The sequence below is a fragment of the Athene cunicularia genome (assembly GCF_003259725.1).
Source record: "Athene cunicularia isolate RWA chromosome 27 unlocalized genomic scaffold, athCun1 chr27_part1, whole genome shotgun sequence".
NCBI classification, from domain to species: domain Eukaryota; kingdom Metazoa; phylum Chordata; class Aves; order Strigiformes; family Strigidae; genus Athene; species Athene cunicularia.
Window position 1 is genome coordinate 2,287,921 of NW_020799138.1, and position 27,265 is coordinate 2,315,185.

General features: G+C 39.7%; 1 protein-coding gene across 2 annotated transcripts; it reads right to left on the reverse strand.

Moving 5' to 3' along the window:
• Window positions 1-27,265, reverse strand: ZNF652 (zinc finger protein 652). Of its 2 annotated transcripts, none has more exons than XM_026864875.1 (6): window positions 27,105-27,264; window positions 10,497-11,645; window positions 6,892-7,039; window positions 6,478-6,593; window positions 5,060-5,204; window positions 1-4,613 (listed from the first exon to the last, which is right to left on the reverse strand). In XM_026864875.1, exons 2-6 carry the CDS (start codon window positions 11,403-11,405, stop codon window positions 4,099-4,101), a joined length of 1,833 nt encoding a protein of 610 aa, XP_026720676.1. In that variant the 5' UTR covers window positions 11,406-11,645; window positions 27,105-27,264; the 3' UTR covers window positions 1-4,098. The 2 variants fall into 2 exon arrangements, with proteins under 2 accessions (XP_026720676.1, XP_026720677.1); XM_026864876.1 differs by having other exon boundaries at window positions 4,099-4,613; window positions 27,101-27,265.

Sequence of the window (27,265 nt, forward strand, 5' to 3'; positions counted from 1 at the left end):
TTTTTTAAATACTGTTAGTCAATAGAAATATGAAGCCATAAAATAATCATTTAAACACTTTGTGACCCTGAGCAAGTGCCAAGAGTGAAAAAAGTTTGACATTATTAGTGTTCTTGAGTGCCTCACTGCAAGTCGTATATTGTTTTGCATCATATTCTCGAAGGCACGTTACCTACATCCTCTGCAAGTAATAATCAAGCCAAAAAGTATCAACACAACATAACTACCATTTGCATGAATAGAAACAGCCCTGCACAACAGTGTAGCTCAAAACTCCTAAAAAAATGGTAGTTAACCCCACCGATGGTCACACTATCGGTCGTTAAAACGCAAAAGAAATAGTCAACAGATTAAATACATTACAAAAATACGAATCTTTTCAGCTCAGAGGTAAACTTGGTCTGTCACTTACTTGGCTAAAACTGACTAAAACTGTCAAAGGGAAGCACTACCTTTTAAACTGCACACCCTGAGCTCTACCTCCTCTCCTCAACGAACTGAAAATAGCTATTACATGCTCAAGAGACACAACAGGGCAAAGACAAAACATCCAGACAGGCTGCATTGTTGAGATATAACTATTTTTCCAGTGATAACGGCCTAAATTCAGCTCCAAGGGCTCTTTCAGAATTCCACAATTTTCAGATTTAGTTGGGAACACAAGGTGGGCAACAGTAACTTTTGATGTGAGCAGCAATACAAATTAGGCCATCTAAGAAGTATCTGAGCTGTGTAAATAGGAGAGTCAATAATTCAGGCAGGCATAACAATACAAAACAAATAAATCACCACACCTTTATCCAGATAGATTCGTTAGTCTGAGATAATACATAACAAACAAGATCACACAGCTGATGCCTTTAGTAAGGATAAGGCACTGTCCGGTGGACTAGAAGTTTAAAGTTTTCCAGAAAAGATACTGTCCTTTAAACTGCTTAGAAAGCTGATCTCCTGATTGTGTGTTAATTCTGCTGAATCTCCCCCCTTAAAAATGCAACGTTAAAAATTCAGTAAAACTTTGCCTTAGGGTGTAGGTTGTTTTGCGGGAGAGGGAAAAGAAAAAAAGATAATTTAGCCCCACTTTTCAGAAACATTCAAACCAAACCCAAAGTTGATATAATTTGTCTTTGCTCTTCTCAAAGGAAGCATTTTAGCCAGACAAACCAACCCCGTAACCTACTAAATACAGTAAAGCTGATAGAAAACTTTATGCTTAGTTTGTCAGCGTAACCAGGAAGTAGTGGACACACCTGAATACATTCCTTCGTGTTGCACAAATACTGTAGAAGGTCTGCACAGCAATGCAAATCTAAGCAGAAGTGAGAAGCCACAGCAAATCTCAACCTTGAATTTCCTGCTTTTTTTTTTTTTTTTTTTTTTCAACGCTCATTTTCCTTTTCTTGCTGAAATAGGTACTTTGCAAGATATTATACTGCAACACTTTTAGACCAGTATGTCAGTTTTCGGTATGTTTGTCCCAGAAAATGAGGAGAATCTGTTGACATCATGTCACATTATGACAGACTGTTAAGCGGGTTAGATAGTTTAATCTTCTTCCACAGAAAGGAAGTTCATATGTCTCAGAAGGAAAAAATACAAGGTGTATCGTTGCTATGAACTAAGTAATAGAAAAAAACTGTCCCAGATTTTAGAATTCTGAATAGCAGCCTAATACTGTAAATTTATTGAGAAGAAAATCATTTTGCAAAATTGGAATACAATTGATTTACCAAGAATTTCTTAGCATTTAAAAATCATTTAATAACAGGCCTGACCATAAAATAGTGGCACAACAGAAATGTAGGTTGCAAATGTGACGTGGAATGCATAGAAGCTCCAGGGCAGACCAGCCACAGTAAATACAACAGTCATCATCATGAGTGTAAATTCGTAACTGGCTTTTTCTTCTAGAAGGTAAGAGGGTGTATATAAATATTATAGAGGAAACATTTAAAAAAACATTGGTTTATTTTTCAGAAATGCTGGAAGGGGTTTCAGCTCAGTCAAAAACGAGTAAGTTTGTTGGGCCAAAATTGCCCTTTCTGGTTCCTAAAGTTTCCTATGCTTGTTATGAAAAAAAGAACATTAATGATTAGGTGGTAGAAATGGTGAAAAACATCAGCTAAGGAGCTGATGCTCCGCAGAGGATGTGGTGTTTCAAAACACAGTGCTTGACAGCATTAACCTTGAGGAAGTAACGCTAGGAAGAATTTCCACCTTTTCTGCTATTGTGAAAAAAAAAAAAAAAAAAAAAATTAATCCCATTAGCCACAAAAGCCCAATTCATTACCAAGCGGAACAGTAAGTATGACATCTGCCTATGAGGATCTCTGGATGTATAGTTTGGTGGGATTTAATTTAAAAAGCAGCACAGAAGAGTAGGAATTTTAAGGAAAAGACGACTTACAGTACATTGCCTTGGGCCTCTGTCTTCACTGAAGGTGGCAACAAGTTCCTAGATTGCATAATGCTGCTATATTTAGTTTTAGTTGAAGAGAAATACAAACCTGAAAAAATAACAGCTACTCACTGGTTAAAACGGATACATTTGGCATTCCAGCCCACCATCCCTGCACTAACTTGTCATTTCCCCCTCATTGCCTCCCAGGATTATGAAACAGTGACATGCCTACAATTCAAAGTTTCCTATCCTACAACTGTAAAACTTAGATTTGCCGAAAGTCTGACTACGACCCCTAGGAATCATCCCATAATTTTATGCACATTACATTTACGGGATTGAGCTTCACATGGTACATACAGTGCTCAGCATTTTCTTAACAATGCAACTGAAACACCATTGTCTCATTCAAACTTCTCACTCTTACAATCAGCCAGTCAGAAATACCACATTTATGATCTCACTTAATTCCCCTCTCCTAACAACTCCAGGAATTCCAAAAAGTAATCTGAAGAGCAGCATTTGATATGATCCCCAACTTAAAAATCATACCATGAAAAGCCACTAAACCTGGCTCTCTTACATAAAGAGAAAAGATGCTTGGCTGAGTTGAGATACTTGATTTCCTCTCTGCTGTCAGATCTTTTATTTATAAAAATCTCTTGTGACTATTCCTGAACTGGTGGGTCCCTACGTAAGGGGCTCCCTTTCTAACCCATCTCATACCTCACTCCAACTGAACTAAAGGAAACCTGTGGAACAGGAATACAGTATTCAAACATCCTTGTCCAAAAAGCTTAAGAAAAACTGTGAAGAGGGAAACTTAAGATTAAAAAAAAAAAAAAAATCCTACTAAAATAAATTACGTAAAGTTCTGAAATCAACATCACTTTTGAGGCAACCTTTCCAGAGACCTCTTGGGTTCCTTTCTTCTCTGAAGCACCTTTTAAGTTGTATGGTTGTAAGAATAACTTTAACTATAGAAGCTATATGCATCTTTTAAGAATCACATTTTGATGATTATAAAAATTTATCTATTATACAACATAGGTCCAGCTACACTGAAAAAATTACACCGCTTATTGAAATACATTTCATTTTAGAAACAGACTACTAAATAGGTCTATACAAAAAACTCTAAAATAATTTCTGTAGTAAAATAAAGAGTGTGTTAGGAGAGCTACACAAACAAGAAATTTTTTTGTCTTTCTTTATAATGCTCAAATATACTGTGATACGTGGCTGGCTCACTCCATAGCCGGCACCAAAAGCTGAAAAGAATCCATTACGATACACAGTGATACAATTAATGCTCTGTATTAATCTCACAGCCTTTCCGATTAGTACAAAGAAAACCAGGCCTATCTCCTCTTTGAGGAGAAGTCCAGGATATAAAAGCAAGCATACCTCATCAGCTGATATGAAATTATAAAATTCCACAAGTCTCAGTATCTGAAATTTATAAAAGTCACCAGTAAAATGCAAGCAAATTGGGTTTAAGTCCTGTTGGTTCCCAGGTTCAAATGAGCACTGCTGATCCAAAACAGGATTTCCTTGTTTGTTAACTGATTCAAGGGAAAAAATTAGGACCATCTGCTGGGGCTAAGAGAAAAGACAAAGATCCTCACCAGCTACTTCCATGAGGGCATGTTTCCATGTGCATAAAATGGGAAAATAGCTGGCAGGAAGCAAAGATGTTAGTGGTGCTGTGCTGAACTGTTTTTTTCTGCCAAGTGTCGCAGAAAGTTGTCCTCACTCTGGCCTCTGTGATTTAAAGGCTCACTCTTAAAAAGAGCTGGAGGAGGGGGTAAATGAGGAACTGGGGGAACCGGGAGATGATGTGGATGATGAGGATGAGGATGTAAGTGAAGGTGTGAATACGGGTGGGGAATGGGCCGTGGAGGAAGTGTGCTCACTGGGTTCAGGTTGATAGGTGGAGTTGGGGTGATGGGTGTGTTCACTACAGCAGGGACTGTGGTGGCAGGAGAAGTCGTGGACAGCGGGATCTGGACAGCAGTTGACACGTTGACGGGGCTGGTAACACGGAAGCACTTCTCCTTGTGTGCCTTGAGCATGTTGGAGAAGCGAAATCGCTGGCCACACACATCACATGGGTAGGGCTTCTCTCCTGTGTGAGTTCTGCGGTGTCTCTTCATGTTTGGGCGGCTGGTGAAGCTCTTCCCACAGATTTCACAGATAAAGGGCTTCTCTCCTGCCAAACACAGATATGGCAATCATTTAGGCACAGAACATCTGCTAATACTTACTTCAGCATACTTATGCAAACTGCCTCCTACAAAAGCTACTGTGACTGCTACTTTCAGCAAATAAAGAGACAGCTGTTCTATGGAAGTCCTCAGTCTTTAAGAAATCCTCTCTCACCTTTGGATTTTGATGTACGAGACAATCTTTTATATAAGGCTTTGGCAAGGGGTTCCTTTAGACCAAAATAATAAGGAAGTAAGCCTAGCCTCTCCTTTCCCTCCCCAGTGAATCACAAGACTACAACAGACAGTTAGATTTAACAGTAAGTTATTAACCTTTCCTGCCTGATTTTCTAGGTTGGGTTAAGTTTTGATCCCAAATTCCAAGGAAAAGGCATACAGCTGGAAGTACGGGAACATTTTTGTCCTGGAAGTACTTGTGTTAAGTTCTTACCAGTGTGTGTTTTCATGTGCTCATCAAAGTACTGTTTCATGTTGAAGTCTTTGCCACACCACTGGCACATGAACTGTTTGTGCCCAATGTGGATGCTCATGTGGGAACGCAGCTGGTATTTGTACTGAAACCTCTCATCACAGTTCTGCAACAGACAAACAGCAACCCATGATAGTCAGGCATGACACATCAGGAAGCAAGGCAGCCACGGGACAGCGCTCAAACGTACTACACAAAGGAATAAAGAATATCTGAACTAGCGCACACACACACCCTCACACAAACGCAGAATTTAGATTATTTAGCGAGAAGAGAATTTGGTCTGTACTAAAAACTCCGTTGGCAGAAGAGCCTTGGCAAGGAGCGTGGAACAATCGCAACCTTTAGTTGACATGGCCCAGCAGAGACACGGTTATGCCAACAGAAAAGTGCTTCTGTTGGCTTAAGGTATCATTTGGAGGTTTTGCAGTGTTGCCAGCGATCTCTGATGAACTACAGCATGCCTCCACTAGAGGACTCTGCTCACACAGCAAATCCAACAGCAGCTCTACAGCAGCCTTGTTTTTCAGCAAGCCACTGTTTTCCAGCTATTATTTATTGGTATGAGGTAATTTCTTTCCCTACGAGTCTCACCCCCAGACTACTCTGGCTGCACTCCCGCCATTAGTACTATGTGTCTGGCTGGAGTTGTGCCCCACTTCGCGGACAGGGTGAGCCACCAGATCTGCCCTGGAAACAGGAGGGGCTCTGCACCCCCTCTCTGCCTCCATCCTGTGACACCCACAAGCGTCTTCATCAGAGAACTGAGGCATTAACTGCCACGGACACATGACTGGGTAAGCCTGTCCCATATGGCCTCCTTCCCGAGGGCAGGCATAAACTTACCATCACAAACACATGAGAATGCATCAGCGAGATACTCTCCCCCATCCCATTCCAACACACACACTCAGTTTAAGAAATGCAAATTCACTGTCTCAGATCTCAAGGAGGTAATAGTTTGCAGCGAGGACAACAGTTTTTCCCACAAGTGAAAATCAAGCAATAATTTGTTTATTTTCACTGTCGCCACTTCTATCTGTTTCAAGTTACTGGGCAGGACAGGGAGGATTAATGTAATTTGAATCAGGCTTTGCTACGAACACCGAGGGATTCAAGTCCTGCTGCACCATGTACTCATTGAGAAAAACATGACAGCCAGCGGTAAAAGCAAACCAAATACATCTCAGTTTGAACTGCTGCTAATGCACTCCTGCTGTGCTCACCACATGGAGAAGAATTTTCCCCAAATTTTTATGAAACTGCACCTCGTTTGCAAATCAGTCAATTCAGTTTCCACCTACATGCCCTACTGACAGCGTTACTAATTTTATACCTTATGCTACCGTATCTAAACACACTAACAGCTACTGCCTCACCTCACATCTGAAAGGTTTCTCTCCAGAATGCTGTAGGGAATGTACTTTGAGAGACATACTGCGTTTGAATGATTTTCCACAGGTTTCACATGTAAATGGCATATCCTTTGTGTGTGCTGCAACACAACAGTACATAAGAGAAGGTCATTCAGATGCAAACAGTTCTTTAAACCAATTCTTTTCTCCAGCTGTGAGCAGGACAATGATTACTACTGAACAGCTTAGAATTATATACAGAGACATACACACATACATATTTTGCTTGCTGCCCGTTACTATGGGTTTGTACTTTTTGCTAAGGATAAAGCTCAGAGAACTAAATTTGCCTCATTTTTCTCCTTAAAACAGCAGTTATGAGAATCACAAAGACACATTATGAGGCAGAACCAACAGAAGCTCCGATCAATAACTCACCAACCATATGTTTCCGCACGTGGGCCATGGTGTAAAACTTTTTTTCGCAAATCTCACAAGAGAATTTCTTTTCTGCATATCCGTGGACAATCTTGGTATGTTCATGGAGGGACCAGAGCTTCTTGAATGATTTATTACAGGAAACGCACTGAATGAATGGGATAAATAGAAGGAAGTTTAAATTAGAAAGATTCAGTGACTCGAGTTTGTGGAGTTAAGCCCCGCATCTTCCTCTTGCGTGAAAAAAAAAAAAAGCCCAGAACAAGTCAAAATGCTGTATGCTGTCTCAGACCATACTTCAGCTTACATTTACTGTTTCACACTTGAAACAATTACACTAATAGCCAGACCAAGCAGGATTAGGGAGGATGTTAACACACTGCATTTCAGTGCCACCTGACGAGCACCACAGCCACTGCACTAACTGATTTCCAAAACACAACAGCAGATATAGCTGAACGCAGCCCTCAAGGAGCTGACACAGAGAAGACAACTTCACGGGCACTGATGCTGCTGGTGCGGGAAGAATCCAAACCCCTGGTGTGGGAAGAAGCCAACAGAGGTGGAGGAGGCCAACACCACCAAGTTGTGCTAAAGCCATCTGCACGTCCAGCCCCGACTTTCGCAGGAGCGCTGGGACCCCTCAAACTCCAGGTCTAACAGCCTGTGACCTAGTCAAAGCTCTCTCATCCTTTTAGCTCTGTACAGAGGACGGCATCCACTTGCAGCTCTTGACCATGTGGACGGTTTGGTAGACAGCTCATACAGCAAAGCAAGTTGTCACCTCCATCTTGTCACGTTCTGAGTCTTCATGTATACATATCAGTAGCACTGTAGGTGTAAAATGACAATATGCAAACAATGTTTTAATCTCTTCCCACAACTACCGTGAAGTCAGCGATGAGCAGGATCCACAGGCTTTCATGCATCTCCTTTTTCCCCAATGGTTAGTTCTTGCTAAAGACTAGATTAAAAAAATAAAAATCCTTGTGCAGTTTTGAAAATTCCAGAACAACCTTAATTGTAAAACTTGATAGCAGACACAAACGTGACGATACCAAGTAATTTTCGTCTTTGAAGTAAAGAGGAAGGAATTGTGGCTTGTTATTTTTTGTTAGCTGTTGAGGTGTTTGGGGTTTCTGGTACATCTCCATTTCTCTGCCTCCATTTTTCTTACCCTCCTTCCCTCAAAGTAAGAAGGGCTCTATGCTGTTCACTGCAGAACTAGCAAATACCATGACTTCTGCAAATTCGAGTTGTTTCTTCTCTGCACAGACAAGTTACGCCGCTTCCACGGTGCTTGAATCTCTGTAGGCTTGGAAACTGGTACACCGCTCACCACGCTGTCTCCAAGAAGAGCCTCTGCTTCCAAAAGTACCTACTTGGAGGCATGGGAGGAACAAACTGTAGCCCTTGGGGGAAAAAAAACACCCTAGAGAGTAAAGCAATGCTAAGAAATGATAAAAAAAATCCTTTAAGGTTAAGCGAGCTCTTGAAGAGGTCGGTCTACAATTTAACTGACGATCAGCAGCAAGTAATTTAGAATACTAATACTGAGAGCTACTACACAGAGGGTCTAAGGTGACAACAGAAATTCTGTGAAGGTGCTAATTTTGAGAGGATGAAACCCAGAAATTACCTGGAAAAACAGATATATTCCATCACTTAGATGAAAAATATAGAGAGGAGCCAGCCATGTTTATCAGTTCAATTACCACTTAGATAACGAAACAGTTTTCTTCCTACTAGACAAAACTCCATATCCCCCTTGACATATTAAACCCTACATTAATGTAAAACTTTCATATCCCCTTACTCCTTTTGCCAAGTGTAATAAAAACAAATTAGCAGGCAGCTGTGAAACACATTCCAAATGTTAGGACAGACCAAAAAAAAAAAAAATATCGTTGAATATATGCTTATACTGAGAACTTGAAGATGACTAGCAGTGCTTCTGGCACTGGAAATATTTGGGAAAGTTTCTGGACCTGATTCTTCTGGTACTGGATATAAATTACAGTATCTACAGTTTCTTATTTTCCTATCACTTTTGGACATAGGAATGTAACCCCTCAGAAGCATATGTGTGCACAGATTACAGGATACTTCTCAATTCTATACCACACGTTCAAACTATTCAGGAATTCCTGTTTAAAATCAAAAGATTTTATGCTGTGAACGAGCCACCTGGATGACAGGGCACTCCTTAAATTGACATTTATATATTTTGTGCTACACTACACTTTTTTTTTTTCATTTATTTATTTCAAAAACCGCAAGGACATACTGAAATGTTTATGTATTTTACTAACTATACTCAAGACTCATTATCTTATACTCCTTCCTTCAGTCTTCCTCTTACGAGCTGAAACATAAGGAAAAATATCAGTGTTATATAGAGCTGCATGTAAGACAGCAAAGAGAAACTGCAATAAATATTTCATCTGTCTCCCACACAGCGAGAATTGAATACCAATTCAGTTTAGCATTTAAGCAAACAAACAAACAAAAAAAATCTTCCATCTTTCTGGTAAAACTCACTGGACAGAGAAAAAACTTGTTGCCCTGAGAGCTCTCAACATTACAGCTGCACAAAAGTTTAACTCAATCTGCTTCACGCTGGCAGGGGGATTATTTCAGAAGTAGGTGGCAACACTGTGCCTAGTTTTACAAGGCAAAAAAAAAAAGCCCATTTGAATTGCCAGATAAAACAACAGTGCCCCCAGTTACATGAGAACACAGATGCCTATGAGCAAAGTACAAACCACAGATGAATCAGAAACTCTGAAGCTCTTTCCACAACTTAAACTTTAAAATGGTTCTGTTACAACACAGGCTTCCATTGTTGTACAAAATTAAAAGCTGCAAATCTTCTGGTGAGAAAGATCAGAGATCTTTATATTATCAGTGAGGTTTGCTGAGCTTTTTACACTGGGAAAAGGGCAGGCTCATGAACAAATTTAGTCACCGAATTCAGACACTTCCATATGCATACCAGAACACTACTGTAAAATTACCTGTATGTAATTATCTCAGTAGGATTTTAGAAAAAGTTACATTTTAATACAAGTTCAAATCCTGACTTCACTAGTTTCTTTCTCACCTGCTTGCCTCTCAGGTATTTCACAGATTTCTGATTCCAACACCAGCAAAGTGCCATAATTCCATTCTGCCTTGAAACCTTACCTGGACACACTCTGTGACTGACTTTCAGGACACTGAAACACTTTGAACTTTAAAGCTAGTGACAGCTGCAGGTGCTCAGCACCTGATGAAGGAGGGTTTATCCTGTCAAAGGAGTTCACTGCAAATGCACTTGTTTTCAGGCCAGTTACTCTTGAGTCTGACATTTGTTAAAGTAGCTTTGCGTTTTCCCCAACTTGTAGTTAAATACTAGAGTAACTCTGCTAAAGCAGATGTCAGTTGTACACTCTGTTCCCTGCAATTTACTTCTTTTGGAAGACACCAAAGCGTTGATACGTAGAGACAAGGTCTCGGTCAGAACCTGGTCTGCGCAAAAGATTTCCCCCTCTGAAGTGTCCACTAGCTGTATCCAGGGCACGACAGAAGGTATGGAAATCTGGCAAGCAGGTGAGCAAACCTACCTGGATATTTTTTTCACAGTCTGTTTGCTGGTGAAGGGACAGCTCACTTTCTAGAACAAATTTCTTCCCACATTTGTCGCAGATCTGCATGCGCCTGTGAGTGACGTTCATGTGCTTCTCCAGGTACCAGCGTGTGTTAAACACCCTGGGGCACTTCTCACAGGTTAAAGTCTCCTTCTCTTCACACTTTGATTTCTGCACAGGTGCCTTGGGCTCCTTTGCAGCTTTCTTCTTACGCTTGGGGGGCTCCACACTCTTTCTACGACCCCTTGTAGTTCTGGGTGATGGGGAAGTTGTGGCTGCTGCAGCAGATGCAGCTCTCCTTGTTCTCCTTTGTGCAACACTAACTTTTTCCACTCTTTTCTCTTTTTTCTTCTGCCTCTCATTTTCCTCATAATCATCACTGTCTTCAGTGGCCTCTTCCCCACTGTCACCCTCCTCTTCCTCACTGCTGGTCTTAAGAACAGCAGTCTCTTTGGACTGGGAGGGGACACCCTTCTCCCCTTTTGATACATTTAATGTTTGGTTGTTAAGGTTTACCTCTACTATAATCTGCTCCCTTTTGTAAGTCACTTCATCTTCCTCCTCCTCTTCCTCCTCAGAGTCGTCAGAGTTTTCTCTATCTTCTTTCACAGCCCGGACCTCTCCTACCGTTCTGTTCTCCCTGAAATATGGCTGCTCCTCTCTTTCATGGAGATGTGGTTTACTCATTTTGCTGTCCACCAACACAGAGTAAGGACTTCCTGACTCTCTCTTGTACACTTTGGTGGACAGATCAAGTTCCTGGCTGGCACCATGATAAAACGTGGGTGGCACTTGACCACGGCGACTGTCCTCTTGCGCCATCCCTGCTACATGAGCGGCACAGTTTTCAACCAACTGTTGGCAAGAATTGGCTGTTTGACTCATTTGGGGGGCCCTGATTCATTGAGCACCTTTAATCCCAGAAAAAACAAGTAAGCAGCTTTAAATCAGGATGGGCTTTCAAGATCGATGCCTTTTCCATCTACACAGAATGAAAAAAGTATGATTTTCTGCTGGTGTTTAGCACTGATGTGTAGGTCACAGAATGCTGGTATTATGGCAAGAGCAGAGCAGTAGTAATTATTCTTCTGGAGAAAGTTGCCAATGAACCGTTGAGCATTTTATCTATAAAAGACAACAGAGAAAACAAAGTCAATTAAAAAATAAATCACTGAAATCATCAGAAAATTCTTCTGGTTTGAGTTTGCACAACTGGGATAAAGCCCAGGGTGTATTATCTATGAGCTGTATCTGCTGGGGGTGCTGTCCTATAGCACTGTCTCAAGCAAAACTAGCAGTTAGGTACAAAGACGTGTGCCTTCTGTGGGGATCAGAACTGGTACGAGACTCCAGAGATATGGAAATCAAAGCAGGGAATATTCTCTGTCTGCCAAAGATCACGCCTCAATACCGGGCCAGGATGCTGGTCTGTGTTTCTGCTGGACTCTCGGGAGCACTGATGGCCCCAAGACTCTGCCCTACTCCCATCCACCTCTCATCAAGCGAGGTGATACCTACACAGAAATGCTTCTTCTCCTGCATCTCCCAAAGGGAGCCAGCCCATCCTTACCCAGAAAGGGGACATATTATACCCAACAACATTCCATTAATGTAGATATGCATGAAGAATTTCAATGGACACATTTTCAACTTGCAGCACTAAATCAGATTAAGAACACCGTGTCCACTGCTTGTTTCCACCTCAGAGATCCCTCATACAGCCTCTTAATTTAAGGCACTTACTCTTTTGTCTCATTCTCCCTTCCCCCAGCTACTTATTCCTCAGTGCAGTAGCCAAACAATATGACATTTGCCCATCTAAATTTCACTTGCAGTTATCCAAGTTGGAATTTGACCAGAACACTGTTACTTCCTCTTGCAAAAAATGCCACGTGATCCCTAATGAATACAAGTAATCATGCTCTCACATCTATTTTCCACCAGGAAAATTACATTTTGCTAGCACAGTACTGCAACATCAAGCCAGGATTTTCGGCTGTGAAGATCAAATCAGAAATACATTGGAACTCCTGACCAAACAGCATCCTCAGAGCTAAACCTGTGAGGGTGCAGAAGAGAAGGACAGACACAGCCTAAGAGACATCCCAGGACTAGAGGACAGAGAAGGGCCCTAACAGAAAATGGATGGATTGAGCAGCTAAATATGAAGAAAACTGGATCCCTGCTATCAGAATGTGAAAATTTCCTCGAGGCTATAAGCTTGGGCTAAGTCTACCAGACAGGTATAAAACGCTCGGATTTCACAGAATCATACAGCTTTTTTTATTAGTAGTATTCTTGGAACAATAAAAAACAACCAACCTAAAGCAGTATGACAGACAGGTATTTTTATGATAAATTTCCTTCCACATCATACTGAGTTAAAATACTCTCCACACTACAAATGCAGTAGCTTCCATCCAAACACGTTTTGCTACAGTTTATGTATTATTAGTTTCTATTTCACTCTTCCACCAGAAATTTCCCCCTTTGAAGTGAATTTAACTGAACAGGAGATGAACCTAACAATGGTCTTGGTGGTTTGAATAATAAAGACTGAACTGTGCCCTACAATCTCTGTGAAGTGACATACTGGGAAAAGCAACGGACTAATAATCAGTCATCTGATTTCAAAAATCTGGTTTAATTAACTCTGAACTGGTAGGGTTCTCTGGTATTTCCAAATGGACTCAAAGACTGCCCTGAAGATGCCTGACAGGTCCCAGCTTCCCAGCTCCAGAGGTGAGGCAGGAAGAGGAGCGCCAAGACCCAGCTGGGCCAGGAAATACACGGAGATGGGCTGTTAACGTTGGCTTGTGATCACAAGTAATATTGAGATGGAAAAGCTAGTAAATAATAAAATAAACTGGTTGTGATTGCAAGCCAAAGTTAACAACCCTATGCCCAAGGAAGGCCCTTAGAAAGCAGTGGGCATGATGAAATCTAGTTTAGCTTTTCCTTTAACAAAATTTAATGAATTATTCAGAAGCTCAGAAAAATCACTATGTCATGTAGAAAACGATACCCGATTATTTCCTCAGCGTATTAAGCCTCTCAAGTTGCACAAGTAAATCAGGAAGGCTATCGGAATGCTGCTGCTAGATAGCCAGGAAAAGCAAAAAGCTTGTCATGAAAAGGAAGCTTTACCACCCCCCCACCATTTACTGAATGTCAAAATATTCTCTTTACATATCCTGCCATCATTTCACCTCTGTTCATTTAAGGAATATTCTGTATAATAAACCACTTTGTACGAACACAGTACCACTTCAAATAAAAACAACAAAGGGGCTTTTTCTGAGTTATCAAAGCTATTTGGTCTTAAAACCACTTCACTCTGCAGAATCAGTAACCTACTTTCACTTTGAATACACCGCCTGCTACCCTCAAGGGACCTGCAACTTTCGAACAACATTATTTAACAGTCAAACAGCTGGTAAAGCAAAGCTCTCCTTATACACTTAATGCCATCAATGCATTACTAGACTACTGACAGTTCTGACACTATAGTTTAAATACTGCCCGAAATATTTCAATAGAAGAGTCTTTTTCTTCCTTAAATTTCTAATCCCAAATGTAAGAAAGCAGCATTTGGGTGTTTTTATTTTTGCATATTTTTTTTTCTTCCTTTTTAAAGGTAAATCCACTTTTTTTCAAAGCTGCTAAAACAGCTTGGGCTCACAAAATGAATTTCAGCCATACTACAAAAGGGAGCAATACAGGTTCTGATTAAAATGTAAAAAGGACACACAGCTTCAAAGCAATTTTTGAAGCAGCCTATCTAGATATAAACTGAGGAATAACTGTATTACAAGCACAGAATGAACCTGAGGTGCATGCAACCCTTAGCATTCAAAAATCATACAAGACAGGTTTGCAAGCCTACAAATATTAAAAGTTCAAACCCAGAAAAAAGTACAAACAACTTGCAGACAAACGTGTAGGTGGAGGAAGCATGTGTATGTGGGAGCAACACTTCTTACAATGCTTCTGCTACTTCTAAAAAAACCCCAAACCCGCCTTTCTTCACATTATCTGTACTAAAATTAGAACAATTTACAACAGAGACTGCTAGCACAATTACCTGCCCCAACTGTGGCTCAACAGATGCCCTGAAATCAGCACAGACCAAGTGCAAGGTGTTCAGGTTAAACGACTTTAAATTACGTGTCCTTAGTTTGCCCTCAGAAAGGGACCAGTCTAACAGTCTGGCTATCTCATATTTTCGCCTAACCTGTGCCAAGGCCGTACGATTTGACTTCTGGCCAGCATCCACCAGAAGCAGACACTGATGTAAAGAAAAACACTGCTTCTCCCAGCTTTTGTAGTAAGCGAAGCGGCTGCAGAGTCATTTCTGCCGATCAAGGCTCCCTGTGAGCCACTGACCCCTGCGTGGCCTCCAGCTGTTCGCCTGCCATGCAGAGGGGCTGCCAGCTCCACAGATGTAACACTTAACTGCTCATTCTTCCTGCCTGGATGTTTCTGGTGCCTCCCATGAAAGGACAGAAGAGGCACTTCGGGGCACTCCACAACCAGTGATGACCCTGCCACTCCTGGTCAATGTGATAGTGGCCTAATTTTATTTATTTATCTATTTATCTATTTATTTATTTATTTATTGTAATCAGTTTAATTGCTGCCCATAGAAAAGTTATCAATATTAGCTCTGAAAATTGACAGATGCTGGTCTAATTCACTTTGCTGTAGGTTGGCAAGTCTAGAAGCACTGCAGGCACAAGGGTGATTTGTCTACAGACACAAAGACAGCACTGTACGATTTATGACTTTGTTAACATCTAGAAGTGAGGGGAAACACCATTCTTCCCAGATAGCCATTAAGGACCAAAAAATTCCTTTAAAAAAAAAAAAACAAACCAAAACCCAACCCATTCCGCAATTCACAAATCAGTGCATTTGCCACAGAAGTTTTACACACACCATAAGGAAAAAGAGGAGGAAGAGTAAGAGCTTGGGGCTTTCCTGCAGCTCACCTATTTCATGCACAAAAAGTGAATACTATGAAAAAAAGATATTGCGATAGTCAATGTCCAAACATGAAAAATGCATTAATTTATTAGCCAGCCATTATATTCTATCTTTGTTATAACACAGCCTTTCAAGATAGGAACAGAATACTATTTTTTTTTTTTGTTTCTGTTTACTAGATACTTGTACTAGATTTCACTTCCAGCTTGGTACAGTAAGAAGTGCTCACAACCTTAATATAGCTCACAAGACACCAAGACAAAATTATTCCTCCAAAAGTATACAGCACCTAACACGTGGGGGAATCTGAGCCCCAGTTAACCCTGCAGCACAGAAATACCACACACCTTATACAAGCATCACAAATAATCTGCACACTTCCTTTACAACACAAGACCTATAATTTCACGCGAGACAACCTCCAAAACTTCTTTTTCTTCCCCTTTTCAGCTTAAAGGCAGGTAGATATCGGCTCAACAGCAGCTTTTTAATGGATACAATCAAGAAGTACTGTGGGGCATGGACAGGTTGTCCATTCTGCCATTTCAGTATATGGCCCACTATATATAAAACCAGATTCAAGGAAAAAGTTTGAGTACCTTGAAATCTGAATTTTCCTTTTCCCTAAAACAAGACTTTTCTCAAAGTACAGTTAGAGAAAGTAAAAGTTAAGAAAAAGATTATAACCATGTTATGATTAAAGGCAATGCCATTTTGCATATGCATCAACAATCTGAGGTTTTTAAGAATCCTGGATGCCTTTTGGTTGGAAGCTACAATCCAGCAGCTCCATCGAGTCCTGCGGCAACCAGATTTGCACGCAGTTTATGAGTGGGGAAAACAACCATGTACATCAATAAATAATTTACATTATTTAAGATAATGCACCAATTTCAAACTAAGCCAAGTAGCTGTTGAAGAAACTACCCTCAGAACAGAAGTAAGACAGTGGTTGCAGGTTGGAGGGATTAATTAAATAAAGCTCCAACGTTACGCCAAACCTGGGACACGTTACAGCCTGGCTACTACCCAAATTTCTAACCAAAACCAGAGTGCCAGCCAGCTTCCCTGCTTCCTTTTTACTCATCAGGTAGAAATTTCTAGTACAGCTAAAACCTATGTGAATTCAGACTGCAAGTGTAGCTCAACCCTTTCAAAAGAGCAGTGCCATTTTAAGTTAAAACGCTTTCACACTTACTAATCACATTATTTGGATACAGAAGTATTAGAACTATGATAGACTGGCAGGTGTTTACTTTGAAAGGCTGACAAGCAAATGAACCATTCTGGTAAGTGTACAGGTAACTAAGTGTGATGTTTCTGTTAATAGCATTCAGTGTTGCCCATTAATCAATTTCAAGCCCACAGACAGGGCAGAAATACAAGAAAATGCATCAGAAAAATACAATTTTCATTGCACAGATACAATTTAGCTTGAAGTATGCTGCCCAGTGCAGAGTTTTGCAGTATATTTCCTAAAAAAGATAGCAAGCCAGTAATGCTTTCTCACTGCAACTCTATGAAATCCTCAGCTAATGCGAATAGCATATGAGCAAAAGATGCCTAGAGACTGCAATGTGAAAATACAGGGCGTTTGATTAAAATGATCCAGTCGCCTACAGTTCAATACATTAGCAATATTTTAGAGCACAAGAAAAAAAATAAATAGTTTCAATATACTTGCACAGTTTGAAGAACAGGTGCATGAAACAGAATAGTGCACAGGCACAGCAATTCCCAGTTAGTGGGAAAACACATCTGGTACAAGTTACATCATGTCAGCGGATAGTAATCAGGCCTATAACACAAGAGGGAATTATTTATATCATCGTACAATCACTCCTTTCTTGTGCATCTCAGCTGCTTTATATGCAAAAACCTGAAAATATGTTCTTAAGTGGTAAGTTTTATCTCAAGACAGAGCCACAGTCAGCACATCCTCACAGATTTTGCATTTCTATGGGTAAGTACTCAAGCCTGCCTTTGCCCATGTAAATGCAAAATAAAGACTTGACTGCGACTAACGATCTATTCTGTCATCTACTAGACATCAAGGGACAGCTTTTAACACCTACCTAAGAGATGGTATCTGTAATGGGTTCACGTTTAGCAGAGCTACAGAGAAAAGGAAGAATAATCCTGTCTACCGTTATCAGAAAGGCAATTTTGTGTAGCTGCCAGACTCTGGGAATACGGAGTAACATTACCAAGAGGATATTCAGAAATACTGCATTCGCAATTCCTGGGACTGCTCTGTGAAAGACAGAAAAATCATAATGTTCTTCTTTTCACTGCAAGCTCAGAATTCACTTGAAACAGATTTTCCCATCAACTCATATAAAAGATGAGACATAAAATGGTGTGTGGCACAGTGCTTGTGTTTTGGTGAAATTAAAGCTATGCCACATATTTGGGCATCTCTGTCTCAAACGGATTAGTCTTGGTACAACTAAGCAAACCGACACGCACATCATAAAAAATCAACAACGCTGGCAGTAACTGAAAGTATTGCAGGGAGTCTTGGCAGGGAAACAAAAGACTGGAGAGTGAATCAATACTGTCCAATTCTCGAAGTAAAGGTCTGGGCAGAAGTATGTTTGACGGGGTGGTATATGAAGGCCTGAAGATGCAGTACAGCATCTAGACTGTCCCATCTCCCAGTTATTTTTTTCGACCATTCCTAAAATAATCTTTGATAGGTATCTTGCTAACTCAGCAGGCAACATATTTTCACTGTATGGAGCTGGCTATTTGCCTGTAAGTATTTAACAGCCTAATGGAAAATGAAGCAGAACATATTTCCAATTCCAGAAAAATGCCTTATATAATGTCCTGCAGCTAAAACATAAAAACTACGATAAAAAACCTTCAGGCTTTTTCAATTTCTTAAGATGAATTATTTGGCTGCATCTAGAAATCTGGTTTGAGGGACAAAGGCTTTCAAACCAGTGATTTCCAGAACTGTGAATCTGGAATTTTTTCAAGCATTATCTCCACAGAAAATAGTTTAAGAGGTTGCCATTTCAGAATTCAGCAGCATTATAATCCCTCAGCTTTTGCAATAAACTGAAGGCTTTTTATTGGCTATGAACTAGTTTTAGATACGACAGCCATAAACCTCAACATTTTTCTTTTACTAGGCAAAACCATTTTTAAAGAAGTTCTAGTACGCCGTGATATACGCTCAAACTGAAAGTCTAAGCCCTTTCTACTACTTAAAAATATAAAAATTAAACACCTGTGACTGAATACTTCCTCATTTCAAATCCATTGCTGTGTTTTATCTTTATCTTTCAATGCAAAAAAAAACCCAAAAGCCAGATTAAAGCAAACCCAGGTAGTTACGACTACCTGGTAGTCATCCTCATGTATACACCTTTCACATCCATTACTTTTCTGTAATTGTCTGATAATTTGAAGACACACATATGAAGCAAAAAAAAGCTTTCTAGAACCACATTAACAGATTATCTGTCCCTTCAAATTTGTATAGTCATCAAAATATGTGCCAGAAGTTCAAAACAAACCACTGCTATGATACTGAAGGGCAATTGTTTCACTCATTAGCCTACTCTGTTCCAAATCACTTTTTACGCCTAGTTTTCTTCTTCTTCAGCAGCAAGATGCCTTTTCCCTTTAAAACCTCTCGCTTTCATTACTATCTGCTCACATACCTTGAAGACTAGGAAAAACTGTTAAAGATTTTAAACCATCCATTGTTATTAATAGATGTCAGTGATGACAGTCCTTATTAAATATCACTAACTTGTTTAAGATTGAAAATGATTTCACTAACAATACAGGCTACACACAAAGCCGCTGGAATACAGAAAGGAAATCTATCATCAAGACCTGTACTGCTGTTTCCCAAAGTCAGCGTTTTTCCTCCCAGAGAGGAGTAGAGAAAGCAGCACTAGATGTGTATCTGCGTCTTTGAATATGTAGATGGAGATCAATTGAGAGAGACCAAAAAAAAATGTAAATGGTCTGTCCCCAGAGTAAAGCTGACAGGTATAACTTCCACCTGGACGTTTATTCTGGAGAAAAAGTGTTTTTCCTAGGTTTAAACTGACAGCACTAACTTTGCAAGAAATAATAAACTTCTGTATCCAGAAGAGATTTACCTCCTCTCCTAGCAAGTCCTAAAGACGACCTTTGCAATATGTAGAATGGAGGTAACAATCAAGTTTTGTATTTTTTTGCAGAAGGGTTCAGTTTAAGAAAATTCTCAGATTCACTTATTTGCTTACAGCTTTTTGTTGACCAGCCTGTACCACACAATCACGGCACATAATGTGCTCCTGTATGATTTATCTTTTGCACTTTAATAACGAAACATTTAAAATAATCTCATCTGAGCTGAGAGCATGATGTTACACACACACTTAGAGTCCATCAGTCAGTTTAATGTAGTTTTTAAAAAAACATTTTGATTCATTTCCAGTCTACCAGTTTATCTTAAAAAAAATCCTGCTAAATATTTTGGAACATTGCTGAGAGTGGTATGTAGTAGAAAAAAAAGAAGATTTAAATAGCAAAATCTTCTTTGGCTTCATGAAGTGTGAATCTGATCTCTCCAAAATAAAGTTTGTTCTTCTCACATCATTGGAATGTGCTTACGGATAGGTTTAAAATCCTCTCCATTTTTCATTTAGAGCTCTTTACACACTAGATAATTTTGACCCTGAAACCAGCAACAAGTTTGTAAAAACCTCCATAGCAACAACAACAAAAAAAAGCTTGCAGCAGCTGCACAACTGTCCCCTGCACAGCGGCAGATGCACTAGCTAGGAGCATGACTCACCGCTCTCGGAGATGCTGCATAAATACTGGTAAAAGCTGGGCTGATGGAGAACTACCACGAGAAGCTTTGCCTTTTTTCCTTACCCGGGCTTCTCTTAGTATCTCCCTTCCAAACTGCCCACAAAAAACACACCTGCATTCACCTTCAGAGTTTCCGTTTTATAACTTCTAGCAGCGTTTTGACTACTGAATCACCAAACACTCCTCAGATCAAGCCTGGCTAACCCTGTGGTTCATACAAAGATGGTATGTGTGTGTGTGTGTGCTCATGCAAGCACAAATCACCAGCAGAAGTTTAAGTAATCTAGTGTTGACAAAGTCTAAATGTGTCAATACCAAAACTATACCATTGTGTTTCTTCTTGCACAATGTCACAACGCTCCTCTAAGCCCTGAATAACATTCGGTATGGTTATCTTCCACCACTAATTACTGTCTTGTTTTGAGCTACCGAATCTTCTGAAACTAGTTTGTTTTAGATGTACAGTGTAAACTTTTGGGAAAACAGATCGTCTCGCTTTTATAATATTTACATAATTTAACAAAGCACACCGAACACCACACAAATTTATCAGCTTCCAAGAAATGCTAACCAAGCCACGATACTTCAGCAGAACTCCCGATTTGAACGCGCTGCCTTTGCAAGTAGAAGCTACATTCAGTGCTCTCCCTGAGGTTACCAGACTTAAGAGATGTGGAGACACAAAGCTCTTCAGCAATTCTGTGTGTGACCAAAACACAAACTGTTCCACAGCACCAGTTCACTTCAACCCTCACATGTTTTAGAGTTGCCATTCTCAAGCACACATACTCTTCCCACTGATACAGTGGATTTTATTCCCAGTTTTTTCTCTAATTCATTATGCAGCTACAGACATCTTATGTCCACTTGTATTTAAATTTCCTTCTGGGCAAAGCGAGGACTATTATCAGTTAAGACCAAGCTTACTTGTTCATTTTAATCTGATATAAGTCTGTGTGGCTGCCAAAGGAGGCAGTACACTCCTTCCCTATTTATATGCCAACACCGGCATTCTTATTGTTGCAAGGCAGGATGCCTTGGGAAATCGGGTCTGCCAGGAAAATAACCATTCCTTGGGATAAATTTTCAGCTGGATTAGTTCTCTGAACCAGATCATCATGCAACTTCATGAATATTACCATCCATTAGGAGAGTCTGCTTCCTGAAATAATCAATTTGTCTTACAGGTGCAATCTGGCTTTCACCTTCCATAAAATACCAAGGTAAGAAGAGAACCAGAAGTACAGTAAGAAATTTGTAGAAAAAAATCTGAGGATGATGCTTAAGAATTGAAGCTGGAAAAAAAAAAAGTATTTTCAAGAACCTGTAGGAAACAGGAATTTTTCTCAAACTACTTCAGCCTTTGAACATCGCTCATGCTTTCATCTAAAAATAACTTCCTAATGATTATAAAAATATTCTCAGATTTATCTTTAAGAACAGCAGCAGAGTTATAGGCTTCAAGTCAAATCCACATCTTGGCAAAGGTCTGAACCAAGTATCACACAAACTACCTCAGAACCTACTCAGTGGCACACAGATTCCAAATCTCAGCAATGAGATGCTGTCTTTACAGCAGCCAGCAAGTTTCAGGATGAGAGGGATAACACTTGAAAAAAAACAACAAAACCAAACCTCAAAACTTTTCTTTTCCTTCTTGGCAAAAAGGAACAACAAGTTACTTAACTTCCTAAGCAAGAGAGGGAATAGCATCTCAGTAAGAATCTCAGTAAGACTGAGGTTGATTTTGCAAAGGGAGGGTGAGGTGTCCACTGACAGCAAGGATAAATAACTTCATCTTATTGTCTGAATTTAAAGTGCTTGGAGTGTGGGATAATACAAGGTGGTTGTGCACAGGAAAGATTATTTCAAATGATTTTATAGTGCCATAAGTGGGCTAGGTGATTTACCAAAGATAAGTAGAAGGTGGGATCCTTCATCGAGAAATCTGCAGGTTAGAGGAAAAGCTCTGAAAATCTTAGTGAGGGAAAAGAAAATCGACTAGTTTAGGAAACGAGTTTTAAACAGGCAGTAGAAAACAGTGTAATAAAGAAAGGTGAGGGGACACCAAACAGGAAAACAGAATTATTGGAATGAATTTAGAAAGGGACAAGCGAAAGAAGAAAAGCGCAAGCAGGTATGTGTTAAAACAAAACTGCCTGGCAAAAAGTTGCAATTACATTCAGGACATTATTTTTCCCAGGCCTTTAAACTGCAGTCAGCATGGCATTTCAGTCTAATAGATTTTGTCCTGCAGCTACTAAGTGTGAAATGAACGATTCAAGACATGCACATTACAATAAAGCAAACGAGAGATTCTCAGCAGCCATTTTTACTATTACATGACACAGGCGATAAAGATTCATTAGGATGTGTTTCTGTCCCTGCTAAAGACTTCTGAAGCCACATCTATATACCACAACTTGTGTTTTCACAATGTCAAGCGCGCTGGTGTCACCGCATTGAACACCTATCCCTGCACAAGTGCCTCAAAGTGACATGTAGTTTAAAACACAGGAAATCTAAGCACAGTGCATGTCACTTAACTGGGAACTTGGAGAATTTACTACAGTGAGAGAAAGCATACAAAATCTACTGAGGAATAACAATGCATCTGACCCCACCATTTGTTAGTAGCACCTCAAATTTGCTAGCCTGAAAAAGAAAAAGGGATATTTACCAGAATTAAGGATAGAGCTCCCCATCCCTGTAGGAAACAGTGTAATTTTTTAGAAGAGACAGAACCAGAAAAGCTACAGAAGTATGAGCAGGAAGGAGAAGCTGCTGCTTTAAAACATATGTAGCAAAAAGTATCTGCATCAATCACAAAACAGAAATACTCCTGTTCAGCAAATGTCCAAAAATATTACAGTGACACAGCTAGTTGACAGTACTCACTACGTGTTGGGATACTGGACACCAACAGCAATCAGGCTTTTCGTTAGAAATAATCTGCCTTCTACCATTAAAATTCACAGTTGTCACTGTATGTAATTTGTCTTCAGACAGCACTATTACGATACATTCCATAATTCCCTTTTCATCACATAAGCACTAAAAAGGCTTAAATAAGCATGACCCACAAGCAACTGGGGAGTTCAGAACAGATTTTTACTGTCTTCCATGAGACTAGTCAGCCATAGGAAAAGCAAAGTTCTAGTAAGCTTTCTGCACCTGCAAGATTCAGCTATGCTCCAACTCAAATATTTGCAACTTTTTGTGTACAACATTCCCATAAAAGAAGGGATGTGGATCAATGGATGCTTGTCTGTAAATTTTCAAGTATAAAACTTTCTGCTTGTAAAAAAGGAAAAGCTCTACTACCTTATCCTACCAAGCCATCTGTTTTCGCAAGGGTAGCACAAATATTCCTCCAAAATTCCAGCTGAAAAACTTTCTGTTCAGTTGTCTTTAGTACCTGGGACAGAATGAAATTGGCTTAACAGGTTTTGTCTCAAGTGTTAATATTAGATCCTAATTCCAGTAACCTATCTTCAAGCAAGCTAGCCTTTCATATTACATTCCTAAAATCACTTTTCCAGTGAAAGAATCAAATTTCAAAACTTAAAAATACACAGACAAGAGAGCAATACAGCATAAAGCGCTGGGAGTTGCTTAGCATAGCTAAATGTTTCTCTGGAGTGAAAACTACTAGTCTGAAACCTCCTCAGGGAAGGGTGTCTGAAAGTGTCAAGGAAACTAATGCAAGCTGCTTGTGTTAATGAGTTTAAGCTGCTGGCACCAGAGCTACAGCCAGTTTCACTCCCTATGCAATTGTTTTTCGGGAGGAAGGAGCAACCTAAAACTCACCAATTTAAGATCACTTGGAAAGTTAAGCATTTGCAAAGGTAACTTGGAAGTTGGATACTAAAAGTTTAGGTTCTAACGAATGTTTCAACTGAACTAGTAAAGTCTGTCTGTTATGCTTTCAGTAGTTATGAGAGCTGCATGAATTCTACTTAAAAGAGTTCTAAGCAAACCCCACCCACTTTCCAAAATACTGAAAATTAAGATCCTGCAAAGACCCAAGACTGTATAATTTTACTCACACTTACTCAATTATAAGGGTATGTGTTTAAACAGAGTTTGCACCTTCAAGGACAAATATTTTTATTAAAATATTCTTAAAGGCATAAAATTTGTCACTGCTACACAAAACATCCTTTTACGTTAAAATTATTTAGAATTTTGATACAATATTTATTGAGAAGTTTTAAAAATATGTAAGCCTCGTATTTACAATAGAAACAGCTGGAAATTAGGCATTCCAATACACAGAAAGGTTAAAAACTACACATTCTTATTGTAAAACACTGAAATAATTCAGGCATGCTTCCTCAGCTTAAGGAAGGTCAAGACATTATACGGTGATGTCAACTGTAGACAGTATCTCACACTGACTGCATTAATATTTAAAGTGTATAACTTCAGGATAATAAAATGACCTCCACATAAAAATACACATTTTTTTCTAACTATTGTGGAGGAAAAAAACCCAAAATGTTGATATGCTAAGGTTCTGAAAAGGCAAATAGCACATATTTAGCAAAATGTGAATTAAGAGGGTTTTAAAAAACAGAATTACTTTCTTTAAAATTTACTTCATCTTCCATTTAGAAGCTAAGATCAGAATCTTCTCTGGAGAGAGCTGTTTCACAGCAGAATACATTAAGTGATCAGCTGTTCTGTGCTGTAGGAATTTAACCAAGTAAGAGAATGGTTATAAAATATTTTAATACAGTAATAATCCACAGAATCAGGTTGTCAGAGAACATATCAATCTTCTCAATTGGTTGGTACTTTCTTCCAATTATGTGTCTCTTTTTTGTGGGGTTAGAAAGAAATTTTTTTTTTGATAAGGCATATTATAGTGTGCCACAGAGAAATAGGTCACTGATGACATGTAGTTTTGTAATCACCACAAGTATACCTGTGCCCATCTCAAATATGCTGTCGGCACACCACTCTTCCATTAGCACTGATACTACACAGGAGATCAAAGCTGGGAGATGGGATCTTGTTTACTGAAAATATCTATTTAACGCTCTAAGGACTCTTCCCGTGTCACACATAGGCATCTCATGCTTTAGGTGGTATGACACCAGAAAAAGTATGTTTGACCTACAAGAAATTTCTTGTACATGTAAAGACTTTCCACCTTTAGATGAAATCTCATCTCTGCAATACCATCTGATGAAATTTCCAGATTCTATGATTCTGGCAAAGAGAATAAAAACAGAACATCCCAATATCTTACATTTGCAACAGAACCAGACAAACTGCTTTTATAATTTAGCCTCCCTATATATATACCTAACCATTCGTACAAAACTGCTGAAGAATTTACATGCCAGAAAACATCAGTTAAAGGCTTCCTCTATCAGTGTTAGATGAGGGGAAATAATATAATCAATTAAGTCCTTTAAAACAAATTCACAATAGTGTATAATGCCAGTCTCTTTTGATCGTGTAAATATTTGAAAGGTTTTTTTATAAATATTACAGATGGTAAGCCACAAGGCATTTACTGATCTCCCCAAATCTCAATTACAGCAACTAAATCTTAAGTAGCTATAAATACTAGTCACCAAATACTAGATAACATTATAAATAAAATCTTAAGTCTCTGACATCCTATTAAACACAATTGCTTAGTTAGAAAAATAAAAAGCCTTCATGATTTCCTTTCAAACACACACTCACTGAAAAAGCTTTCAAAATTTCTATCCCTTAACTACACATTTACACTGTGCGTTTACTCTATATCTCAACTTCATTATCAACATCTAAATTTAAGTGTTGGCTGCCTGGGGCAGGGATGGGGCTCTTCATTCATTCAACACAACAACCATACTGCAAGTGCTTGATTAATCTCTATAAAGCAGAAGAAAACGCATCCTACACGCAGGTAGAATGTAAAGGGGTTTTCAAATAGGAACCGATGAGAACACCAGACCCATATCAAGGATGTAAAAGATCTGTTACCATAAAATACTAGATCCTTTTAAATGACATTTTGCAACTCCACAGCCCTTTTAACACCACCAGTGTCCACAGCCCTGCATCTATAAAAATGCATTTTGTTAATTCACACCAGATACCCCCAAAAGGCAGAGCACCCAACTTCCACATGCGAACAATCAAGCTGCAGTCAATCAGCACGGTGGGAAATCAAGGTGCACCAGACCATCCTTCACAAATCAATGCTCACACATTACATCTCCTTTATTCAGCGCGCACACACATACCCCACCATCATTCTCTTGATTCACCGCGCATACACCACTGTCAACAAAGCATGTGCCAGTTGCCATTCCCAGAACAATACAGCTCAGGTCATCCCCTGAAAAGATAAAAATGCACATTCCTCACATCCTTTATGTCTACAGTAGTTCCCTCGCTTTGACTTAAATCACTTCTACTGCACCAGATGCCAAAACTCTGTCGTGATTAAAGAAAGAGACTTACATAATACTATTAAGACCAAAGAGATAGACTATCCTGAAGCGTACCTCTTCATTCTAACACTACCTGTACCAAGACGTCGACAGGACCGAAAGTTGCACAGAAGACAGTTACAAATCAAAACAAAAACCAAAATCCTGGAGCGCACATACCACAACATATGTCCTGAGAGCAAAGAGAAGGGGAAGCTACCTAAGCAAAAGACTGAGGAAGAGAGAAAACATCTGATTTTACATCTGAGCTTTCCCTTCACACACCTAGACCCAGAACCCGCAATGGTAAAAGGTAACATTTCGTTTCCTCACCTACCCAATGACAACTCCAGTCCCAGAAGCGAGTGCATTTAAGAACCGCGTTCCCTCCTAACAATCGCGGACCGTGCACCGTCGTGGCTGCACAATTAGCAAGTGACAAGGAGGAAGGAGAGGGCTGCCAGCGGCCCCCACACCTCCATGCCACCACTCCGCGGG

Bases quoted from the DNA above. Each gene is read 5' to 3' on its own strand.
- ZNF652 (XM_026864875.1), bottom strand. From the start codon at position 11,405: ATGAGTCAAACAGCCAATTCTTGCCAACAGTTGGTTGAAAACTGTGCC. The intron at 5,205-6,477 runs GTGAGGCAGTAG...TGTCTGTTGCAG, and splicing joins AGAAACCTTTCAGATGTGAG to AACTGTGATGAGAGGTTTCA. The intron at 4,614-5,059 runs GTAAGAACTTAA...TGTGTTTGGCAG, and splicing joins GCACATGAAAACACACACTG to GAGAGAAGCCCTTTATCTGT.